Genomic DNA, 12,084 nt, shown 5'->3' with positions numbered 1-12,084 from the left:
GTCAGGTTGCTACAGTATAATACAGAAATGAAGATAAATTTATAACAGAGGAGAATGTGGGTACAATCTATCACACCCAATCAGCAACTCAGCAGACTACAGAACTGTGACAGACTCCATAGGTGTACCTTGGACAGCCTGCAAGATCAAAATAATGCATTTGCTTTGAAGCCTGGCATCCTCCTCTCCCATCAAACTTCTTCTCTCATCTAACATTTAGCTGTGTGTCTGCTCTTCAAGTTAAGAAATCATACATGACCCAGCTTTCTTTTTATCAGTAAAACTGCAGCAAACCACATGCAAGCAATGTGAAATACTGCTTTATGGTATCACTTTGTCATTCCAGCTCTTTATTGCATCTGTACAAAGTGGCCAAATATTTTATCTTACTGCTTTGAAAACAAGAAAAATAGACCTGAAACAAACACCAGCCCCCAGGCTTCTTTATATCACACAATTTAAAACTAGCAAATACTGTTCTATAAAGCTCTCTGCTTTATAAATCCATCATGGAATGACAGGCCTAAAAGAAGTTTCTACAAATGTGATTTATTTTACACAGTTTCTTGCATCTTCTTCTGAAATATGTCCTAATAACAATCCTAAGAAATGGAATCTTGTGCTACACAGATCACTGGTCTTGATACTGTGTTCCTGTATTTCCAATTTTAATAGCATTCAGTTTATGAGACTTCAACAAAGGACACTCATTTTGTACAGGAAGGTAATTTCTCCCGCTTGAAAACTTATGCTGTTGAAATAGCAACAGTTAGCTTAAAATTGAAGGAAACAAAGAAATATATCTATTTAAAAAATTCAAACCAGAAACCACCAACATGCAAGTTACACAAAAATCTACACACAGATTCTGTCAAAGTTCTTATTGATCCTTGCTTAGAATAACCTATGTAATTCACTCATTTTACAAAGTAATACAACCACATCCTCTTACCAAGATCTTTCTTAGTATGCACTGAAGACTATTTTTAGACTACTAAAATATTTTTGCCAAACTGTATAAGCACAGTTCAACTCCACGCCCACCCCAAGCCTATTGTTGAAATAATTCCACTTGTTTCAGTACAAAGCCTCCAGGTGCTTCCTTTTCAGTGCTTAACATTGAACACCTCTGTACTGGAAGACTCACAAAAAAGCTTTTCATGCCTGCCTACAAAAGCTAAAAACAATATGCATAAGCAGAAACAGAAAATCCATGCTCTTTTAAGGAAAACTCCCAAATATTGAGTAGCAACAGCAATTCCTGCATTCCTAATGCTTAGGCTTCCCTTCTAAATTGCAGAAGTCAAACCACAGCATAACTTGAACAGTGGACGTCTGCCTTTCTGTGGAGTACTAATGCTTGCATGAGGTTTTGCAGATTTGTTTAACAAAACACAGATAAGATCAGGCCTTCATCAATCCCTCACCATGTGCTTGGACACCTGACTTCACACGATGCTGCAGCCCTTCCCATGATGAGCCAGGTGCTGGATATTGGTTATGTGACAGATTTCTGCTCCTGCTTTAAAATGTTCTCTTACACAAACACTTGCAACACATATAGAAACATGAATGGTTATGACAGCACCCATTTGAGATCTGTATCCAGTTCTTTTTTGTTTATAGAGAGAAACCAGACTGAAAGCAGGTTTGATCTAGATGGCATGAGGCACATCAACATTTGTTATTTTACTAAATGGACATAGAATGTCAGCAGCTGTACAACATCTGGGAATTGGGAAAGAAGGAGCTTTTGGTCACTGCTTGGAGGTGTGATCTTTACAAACAATGTAGCCTGCAGAAAGAAGTATTAATGATTCTTTACTGAATATGCCTCCTTCTGAGACACTGCTGGACTTGAAAGTGTGTCATATTATCACTTTTATATTTTACAAGAATAGCCTTTTGTGCAGTTGTAACTCATTGGTCAGCAAGACCATTAGTTGAATCACAATGAAAAACACGCTGTTGAAGCAAATTTTACCTCTCCACCTAGAACAAAGCAGCAAACTCCTGTGTTGTTAGTAGGTCCAGCCTATGAATAGCTGCATGCTAGGAAGAAGCAGTTCATGCACTCCATTCTAGGCTATATGGTCTATATCTCTTGCTGAACATATTTTACCAGAGAAACAGTATTTCCACCTCTATTTGCATAATTTTTTGGAAAAAAGTCGTATTATTTAATTTATGACTTATATTTAAGGACTTGCTAAAGTTTGGCTAAGCTCTCAGCAGGGACTTCTCCACAGTTTCTCTGATTTCCTCTCTTGCTACAGCAGCAAAAGGATTCATCTATGTTAGCGTCTAAAAAGCATACTGAATTTTTTATGAATGAACATGAACATGTTCAATTTATAACTTATTCCCACTACTACACTATCCAACAGAAAAACTTGTTTTTATTGATGAATGCCTCAAGGAACAATCTCAAGGCCAGTTATAAGCTCCACCACGTGGGAGAGAAAAAAGCAGGTCTGACAAATTACCATGTCAGAAGAGATAAAGCAGCTTACGCCCACAGTAGTCTGCTGACTGATGTTAACACTGGATGGAACCCAGCATGGATTAGCCTCAGCTCACATTAAGTGACTGTTCCTGTGCTGGCAGAAATGTAAACAATACTTGATGTCTAACACATTAGTTTTGCACCAAAAGATGAAAAAAAACCAAATAAAAGAAAAATGTTGAGAAACTGTTTTAAAGTGCAACATAAGCTTCAGGGGTCAACTCACCCCGAGCTGCAGGTCTGTAACTCAAGTTACATACCTTGGAATGGTCAGCCAGTAAAACACTTCTGGTGCAAAATTAACTGTTGCAGTACAAGTATGTGGATTTTTTGGTTCTGTTTTTAAAGGTGACTATTTTGAACCCCAGCATCAGCTCAGCAACATGCAAAGGTCTGCACTACAGTGAAGGAAGTGACAGTGTGTTTGGAACAATACTAGGAGACTTCAAAAGGTTGAAAAAAAGATACATTTCACGCAATACTCACTTTTCTCTTCTGGTTTTCTCTAACTTGTCTTTCAAAACCATGATCTCCTTCTTGAGGGCAAGCTGCTGGCTCTCTGCATCCCGCAGTTCTTTCTTCAGACTTTTTATTTCATTAGCATGCATCATTTCACGTTTAGATAGCTCCTCTTCGTAGAAAACACTCTTCTTTTCCAGGTCTGCCTTTAATTTAGTGATCTCTTGCTGGTGTTCTATACTGCTTACCCCAGGTGAGCGACCAACCTGTTTTTGCTAAAATAAACAGCCCCAAATTAACACTCAAGAATGCTGAAAATGATGCTTAATAACAACTCAATATTCTTAAGTCTTTGTTTAGAAAATATCCCGTTAGAGCCTTGAGTTAAACACCTCTATCTCAATTTTTTTTCAAAAATTTTTAGAGTATGAATCTGAATGGCATTCTATCATTTTGTTATTTAAATACAACAATAGTTTTCAAGCCATTGAAAATCTGATCATCACTTTAAATGTCTCTGGTCATGTTCTGACTGCCCTTAAATGCAGTCAGAAAGTGACCATAGAATTAAAGACTTTGATGATTCCACTCACACAGTTGACAGCAACAAGTTCAAGTGACTTTCAGAAATTAAGAATAAGGACTAGGATATACAGTTAATACATTCTGAAGGACAAATAATTTCTGGAAAAGCTATACTACAGCAAGCAGAGGCTTAACTGAAGGCTAAAATCTAGCTACAGAAACACTATATGGATTGCACCAGTCAGGAGGGAAACCTGACCTTATTTTACTTAAACCAACCATTTATATCATAGTGGATTAATAGGAAAAACAAGCTTTAAACAATAAGAGTAATTACTTCACTTTTCGCAGTTTCATAGCTCTCTTAGTGAGGTCTTCTGGTATTTCAATAGTCTTTACACACTGCTTCAGGATACATACACATTTGCACCAAATGCTGCACTCACTAAACTCAATGTCCTGCCACAACATAGAGGAGGAGCAAGATCAGGTTCAAAATGAGATAGTGGCATGACATGCACTGAAATCCAAGTATGGAAATAACCTTTTAATGTCAACACATGGACAACTTGGTTTGGAATGTCTTCTCTTTTGAAAAATATGGAACTAAAGGTAGTCTAAGGAAAGCAAATTACTTCATAAAAACACTGTATTTTGAGGAAATGCAGGTAACTGGAAAATATACTCCCTTGTGGTGACTGTGTCACACCTTCCAAAGGATCCAAGATATTCTGTTACCTCCTTTTCCACCATGAGATATTAAAAACCTCTCAGTCACCCTTAATAGGGCATGGTTTTGGGTAATTTTCTTTTGCTGATGTATGAAAAGGCTTTTAGAGCTAAATGCCATTGTAGAACATTCCGATGAGCTGAATTTCTGCCATGACAAATTCTGTGAGAAAGCTGGGCCTTGCTGTTAGTGTCAGCAAAAAACTGCAAAACCCCTAAATGTACGAGCCAGAGATGTGCTGCTACTGCACTGTTTTCTCTAACTCATCAAAACAACCATCTGTTTTGATCTAAGAGTAAAATCCTGCCCTTAGGATGCAGAATGGTAAACTGGAGAAGGAAGATGCCACCCTAACAGGAGATGCTTTGGAGAAAGAAAGATTTTCTTAAAAAAAGCAAGCATAGGAATTTTCTTTCATGCACAGGCTGTTAACTATAGAACTCGTTTGTTACTGCCCAACACACAGAATTGCTTACACATACAGGGTAATGGAGCACAGAAAAAGTTTAGGTTTTGCAACATTATCTATCAGGTATATACAACGTTTTAGTGTTACTGCACCTTTTTTACCACAGTGAAAAGATACTATTGCAACCATAAGAGAGATGGTGCAGTAGAAGAGAAAGCCGAGTGGTATTGAACAATGGCTCAGAGAACTAGAGAGATGTAGTAAACAAGAATATATTTTGAATTGATGTAAGCACATATTCCAAATAGATGTTTTTATACATGCCTATTTCAAATGGACAAATGGTGCAACTGAGACATAATGCATCTCCTGGCACATTGACAGCTGCTGTTTAATGCACTTCTCTCAGCTAACAGGGCACACAGCTGACTAATAATGAGTCTGATTTTACCAAAAATCTGAATACGTGACATCCACAGCATCCCCTCTGCCCTCACACTTCACTGACAAGTTTGCAGAACCCCAGCAGGTCGGTGTTGCAGGACTTGGCTGGAAAGAAGGCACACAACAGGCTCTGCTTCATCCATGAACTCTCTGACCTTATCCTTTACCACAGCCTCTGCTCTTTCCTGAGGAAGTTGCACCCAGTCCTCTGCACCTCCCCAGATGATCTGAGTGAGTTACAGTGGCACAGTGGGCTGCCTGTAATAAGAGGGTTTTCATATCCTGGCCAGCACTCTCTTCTCATTTAAGTTCCTTCTGCACTCCCTCAGGTGACTTCACATCTGACTCACCTGCCAGCTCTACTGCTTCCTGCAATCGTCTCACACCCACCCAGCTCATCTGCCCAGCCTGCTGCAAAGAACACACTGTATGGCAATCTCCTCTGTTTCAGCAGTAAACTCTGACACACCAAGGACTTGTGGACCATTTCTGCCACAGCCCTATTAGCTCAGACATTGCCTTTTCCATCCCCAAGCAGCCCCATGAGTTTCCTGAGGAGGCTTTCTGCTTTGGATTTAAAGAAATTTCCACAATCACTCTAAGCATCCTCTGCAAAGTGCTTCCTAAATTCTCTTTATTTAGCCCTCAACATCCTGTTTACACTTAACCTGCCATCATTTATGGTCTTTTCTATTCTCATTTGGAAAAACCTTCCCTTCTTCTTTAAATACTTCTGTGTAGGAGAGCTCCCTGAACTTAGCTAAGGAGCCATGCAGAGCTTTTACTGAATGGACAGTGAAGTATCACAACAACCACATGTGATACAAAGTGTGCTTACTGAACTGGAAAATATTACCAAGAAAGCTAAAATTCCCTTTTCCTCTTCTGATAAACTGCCCTGTTGTTATAAATCAGCGTATCATTTATTCTCAATAGATGTCCCATAAATTCTTCTCACCTCTTAAACTGTCATACAAACTCTTTGCTGATGGGGAAGATTCATGGAAGCTGAAGAAACATGTTAACTTTCAGATAACAATCTAACTTCACAGCAGCAGAACCTTTATAAATCCAAACTTCATATTGAATGGATTTCCTTATTTTCTTTTAGCAAAGGAAGGCCAAATAAAAGAATGTTTGCAAAAAACCACCAAATTTTCTGTGCCATAACTAAACGTTGACAAATATCCCAGAGAATTCTAATGAAAAAAAACTTGGTTGTTCATTTAAATCAAGACCAGATTAGGCCTGATCTTACGTTTTGCCAAAAAAAAATTACTTACCCTACTGAATGAAACATTTGGAACAGGATTTTGCCATAACTGAACAGCAATTCTCATATGCAAATTAAAAACTTTCTCATTCAATTTTTGAGAAAGCTTAACTTCTTCAGAACACCACATAAAATGCTAAATCACAGAATAAAGTAACAGTTAACATTCCTGGCTGCTTTTAATTTCTTCTTGTAAAATAACCTACGCTTGTGAGCAATCTCATCAATATAAACAAAGTCTTCATGCTCAATGCTGTTCTTGGGCAAAAATGCCTCATCTTCTGGCTGAGAGGCAGAATATACTTAAACTGTTCCTTCATGGCTACATCAGTTGGCATCTATTGTGCAGGAAACATGAGGAACAACACAGCAGATAGAACACCTATAGAGAAACCTGCCTAGATTCAGGTTTATATCTTCAATTATTCAACCATCTTACGCTAAAAAAAAAAAAAGGGTTTTAACAGGTGAAGTTAAACAAAATATTAATGGAAGCAATGTGGTAAGACATTGTTGAGTATTAAGAAATAGCACATCAAGCAAATGTTCATTTTTCTGGGCAATAATGCATTGCACGCCTGAGTTAACATTCAGCACCGACTGAAGTGACAGACTGACAAAACCCTTTTGTCCTACATCTGAAAGCAATCAAACAGATCCAAGTCCTAGTTGAGTAGTAGGTTTGCAGGTGTTAATATCAAAACAGACTAACCTTTAGCCCTTCTACTTCGCTTTCCAACTGTTTAGAGTACTGTTCGCTCCTCTCTCGCAATTTCCTGTCTTTGGATGCCTCAGCAGCTGCAGCTTCAGCTTGGACTTCCAGCTACAAAAGTACATACGTTTTTAATAGATAGGATTCTGTATTTTTTTTTCCCAAAAATCTACTGATGGTTTTCAATATAAGAGAGATATCTTCAGCACTAAACCGAACACTTCAAATTCTTAGGAAACAAAATTGGTACTGTTTGAAACAACAAACAAAAAGTTAAAGATTTACAAATGAGAAAGAATTACTTAGAAAACCTTACATATAACTTATTTCATAGAGTCTAAACAGTCTTCTCACCACTTACTTCTTTTTTAAGTCTCTCTGTTCTGCGTAACTCTTGCCTTAAACTTTCTAGTTTTTGCATCACCACTTCCATTTCTTCCTCCTTATCTCGGAGCTGGCGGGCAAGCTTTTGTTTTTGAGAGTGCAAGTCTGTCAGCCGCTCGTTCATCTCTGAGAACTCCTGCATTGCCAATTTCCGCTGGCTGTGTGCATCTTTCAGCTCTTTGGCTTGGGATTTTAATCTGTCACTAGACTCTGCCAGTTCCTACAGTTTAAAAAAAGAATTGAGTAATAAACCTAGAAAGCTACAAGGCCAATTCTGTCTTTGGATGCGCATCTAACGCTTACTCCAGAGTGAACAGAAACTACATATTGTTTTTTATTTCATGAATGCATCTACAATACAAATTGCATGCCTCTATAAATAAGGAAAGAGGCATGTTTTACACCACTAGAGTTACTAAAACTGCATAAATGTAAACCAAATAGGAATCTACTCCTTTATTACAGATAAGCACGATGGTTTTCAAGCACTTGCATTACAATATAAAAATACCCTGCTTTCTTCATGCAAATATCATTACCATACTTTAAAAAAATTACTTAAATTACAAGAATCTCAAGTGCTAAATTATTTTTTTAAAGTTTTGCATTGAATGGAAAACTCTGCTCTATGAAAACTTTTACTCAGGAAGCTTTTCAAAACTGGCCTGCAATGGCAAATATGATTTTCATACACTGTACCTTAATATCAAATATTACAGAAAGTTTCAAGCAACAAAACACTGCAGTGATTAACAGCAATATACGATAACTATTATTTTTTCAAAGAACTGGCACGAAATCACACTGCAGGTGCTGTGATAACTCCACAGCACAATACCTTTACAAAGCTTGCTGTGCCCTAGATTTGTGCTACCACACCAACAATGAGGGACCACAACAGACTAAATAGTTCAGTGATGTTCAGCCAAACCAGAGCAGAAAAAAGAAGCAAAGAAAAGCAAATTTCAGGATAACAAGATCAACAGGAACAATTAGTATTTGGCACTGTTGACATCCATATAAATCTAAAAACATTTCTAAGGTTCTTAAAAAGTGGTCCTAACCACTATGAGTTGTTTTAGAAGAGAGATGGTCTTTCAAAATTTTAAGAGCCTTAAGGGTCAAAGGAAACAGTGTTAAACACAGCTGGCACATCAACTTTAGTGTGGACTCTAAAATACTGGGTCTATATAATCATGATGAGAAACAGGTTTATGTATTTCACACCTGATTACAGGTTGATCTAATAAGGAATACAAAAAAGGGCCATGAAAGACAGTATGTTATAAACAAGAAAATGAAGGATCAGGGAGATACAGAAGAAGAAATAAAATCCAGTATTCTTTAACTGTAGTTATTTCAAATTACTTTTCAATCTTCTTATTTGGGCAATTTTTCACATCTCCCTTCTGGAAACACTTCTGTGACACAGCTTTAATACCATATTCTCCCCATTTTTTCACTATAAAGTCTCACCCATACTTCAGATTAAATTAAGTTGTCTGGAATAGTTCTTCTTTACTCTGTCTTCTAACCCCTATCATTATCACCTCAAAGTGAAACTATAAAACCTTTTTTTGCAGCTACCATGCAACTTGGATCATGGAGTTGTTCACTATCTGGAAGCAATCACTTAGGACCACCCAGCAGTCATACAGACGACGTGTTAAATAATGTCCTTTTCTTAAAAACAAAAAGGCAGAATGCTAAGTAGGTCATGCTACACACTTGTTATCTGCTCATTAGTTTTACACTTGGAAGTTATTACAAGCAAAATGAACAAAAATAAAAGTCTGGAGGGTTTAGAAGAGTTGCTGACAAAATGCTTTTACCTTATTAAGATCTTCTCTCTCTTGTTTTAGTGTTCTGACTTGCTTCTCAAAAGCCTTTATTTGTCTGGAAGCATCATCCAATTCCCGCCTTGCAGTGCTGGCCTCCTCCAGTTGCTGTTCTAGTTGACCAGATTCTAGAAAAAGCAGCAGAATTCTAAGTATTCTAAAGGAAAAAAACATAATTCTAGAATAGTATAATCTAGCTGCTTGAAGCCCTTTCAATATTTTTTCTGGTTTCCATTTAATCACAAAATAATACAATTCTTATCTGGTTAAGAATAGGGAGCAGGTTGTTTCAGCTGCCATTATCTGCTTTTAAGGGAACAGAATGAAAGGTCACAGCTTGCTGAAATACAACACAGAAAATGATAACTTGTCTTTTCACTTTATAAGAACCATGCTCTATACATAATTCTGTAATGTATGCTTTAACATGATTATACATCTGACTTTTATGCACTGTGATGTAAGATATAATATATCTTTTATTACACTGTCATTATAAACAGTCTCCCTCCTTCCCCCTACTTCCCCCAGAAAGAAACAGTAAAAATAATGGGTCACTCAAGAGCTGGCAAGTGTTCTCCTGTCAATACTCTTAAAATTAACTTCAGCTGATTTTACTTATTTCTAGTGTGAAAACCACTTGTTTTTATGTGATCTGCTTTATTACTACTATAAATAAAGGAGAACTATTACAGCCAGTTTCTTACCAACAGTCAGTTACACAGTGACAGTATATTTCTATGCCACAGCTAAATAACGTCATATAAATACCCTCAAAGTCTACAAGAAAAACTGAAATCCACAAAATACAACAACTGAAAATTTCTAGCTAATGAGTGAGGGTTTTGTTTTTCCCTCCTAGTCTTTACTTAAAAACAAGACTTGAAAGCAAGACATATATATATGAAGATAATTCCAAGTTCTATGAAATCACTGGACATGCTGCCTTTTATTTCAGTTGTGGCAGGTCTTCAGACCATATGTATTTACCCAAAGAACAGGAACCCATCTATACTCTTATTAAGAGCCTTTAACTACATTTTCATAAATGTAAACCTAAGAGAGTGGCTCTTGGAGAAATCAAATATAAAACCACATACACTTTTAAGAGGGTTGATTTCTGAAACACAAGAATTTTATAAGCAAATTAATACCATTAGCTTATACCCAGAAAAATATTTACTATTGTTTCAAATCACTGACTCTTGTTTAAAAATTTAAAAGAATGCACTTAAATAAGAGATGTAGCTCAAAGCCAGAAATTATTAACTGCCTCCCTTATGTAGTCTACTCTGAAGTCACCAGTGAAAAGAAAGTTTATATATGGCTCTGCTGAGCCAAGATAAATCTCTCTTCTGTGCATGAACTACTTTGTTCCATGGCTCTGTTTTCTTCTTGCACTGCTGCCCTTTACATATTTGGCAATATTAAAGATTCCTCAAAGTTTTCTCCTATGTAACTTAGTGAACAAAAATTATAACTTTGACCTCAAAAATTGAAAGCATATGCTAGCTTGTCATTTCCTGGAAAACCAGATAGACAAGAAAAATGTATTTTCCTAAGCCCCCCTGGTGACACTCCTGAATTTAACACAATTTTGAGTTCACTCTTTATTACCTTTTTAAGCAGGTGTTTACTCTTCCAGCTTCAGAAGAGGCAGTAAAACAGGTTAAAGGATATAACAGAAAGCTAGTTGTGACACATGTGCTGTAAATGGTAATTTTCCATTTAATCACCCTAGTTGTAACTAACATTTTAGATAATATATGCAAACACTCACTGTAATATGTTATTACATTACATTTAGTTGCCCAAGAGATGAGCCCATAGCATAAAGTTCAGCTCTGCACCTGAACTGAACCTTCCTAAAGTTCACCAGATCTAGAGTGGAAAAATTAGATCTCTCAAAGGCTATTCAGAAAACCTGGAATTAGCTCTCCTACATTTGGAAGCATTCAGACATGGCCATAATTTGGTTTGTTTCTGTATTCTGTCACTAATATAGTTTTAAAATCTATCTCAAAATCCCCATAAAATCAAGTAAAATAGAACATTCTCTTGTATCACACTGGCTTGTATTAGTTACAGCTTAAGGCACAAATGAGTGTTTTCTAACAAATGACTGGATCAGACAATGCATTCAAGTATACACTGGCAAAGTTGTGTGGTGGCTGGGGATGGGTTAGACAACTCTACATCTTCCTCATTTGATCCCATCATTCCCTTCCAAACTGAACCCCAAAAGTATACATTGTATCTAGAAATAAATAAATCTGTATGTGGTGTGAAGGCAGAAAATTGCTTTAGCAAAAACCTTCTCATTACCAAGCACCTTCACCAGACTTCGACTTGTTTTCAATTTGAAAAGGGAGAGCAGTTATGTTGAGAAATATTTCCACATCTTTTCCATTTTTTTTAATTACCAAAGGAAGTGAGTGATACTTTCAGCAACAAACTAAAATCTAAGCTCAATAATAAAGAATAAAATAACAATTTAAAGCTGATCCTGATGATTTTCTATGAATGACTGGTCTCATTCAAAAGCTGCTCTTGCAAATGTTACTTTTCAGTGGTTCCAAAGAACCAAAAACAGAGCTTAGGATTGTTGCTTAAAAAACAGGGGATTTTGACCATGTTGTCTTTATTCTCATTACAGCAGCAAGTGGAGGAGACATTTGGCCAGAGAGAAATTTCACAAAAATCTTTGTTCTGACATAGTGCCAACATGGCATCACTCAAACCAGAGTGATCCTCCCTGAGCTAGTTAAGCCATGTTCCCATCCAAAAATAATGCCTATGGTACA

The 12,084-nt window shown here is 36.9% G+C and overlaps 1 protein-coding gene across 12 annotated transcripts in view; it reads right to left on the bottom strand.

Annotated features, from left to right (window-relative positions):
* CDC42BPA (CDC42 binding protein kinase alpha) overlaps nt 1-12,084 on the bottom strand; it is a 181,586-nt gene that overhangs the window by 57,670 nt on the left and 111,832 nt on the right. For 10 of the 12 annotated variants that reach the window (XM_085054659.1, XM_085054648.1, XM_085054653.1 and 7 more), the window contains 4 exons: nt 9,275-9,408; nt 7,420-7,662; nt 7,059-7,169; nt 2,993-3,240 (listed from right to left, as the gene is read on the bottom strand). In XM_085054659.1, coding sequence (XP_084910785.1) covers nt 2,993-3,240; nt 7,059-7,169; nt 7,420-7,662; nt 9,275-9,408 — 736 coding nt within the window. The remainder of the gene's footprint in view (nt 1-2,992; nt 3,241-7,058; nt 7,170-7,419; nt 7,663-9,274; nt 9,409-12,084) is intronic. The other 2 variants (XM_085054655.1, XM_085054656.1) reach the window with 2 other exon arrangements.

This window comes from Lichenostomus cassidix, chromosome 3 (assembly GCF_008360975.1).
Source record: "Lichenostomus cassidix isolate B80296 chromosome 3, HeHo_3.0, whole genome shotgun sequence".
Classification (NCBI taxonomy): domain Eukaryota; kingdom Metazoa; phylum Chordata; class Aves; order Passeriformes; family Meliphagidae; genus Lichenostomus; species Lichenostomus cassidix.
Note: the sequence above shows the minus strand (reverse complement) of the source record. Positions and strands in the feature narration are given on the sequence as shown.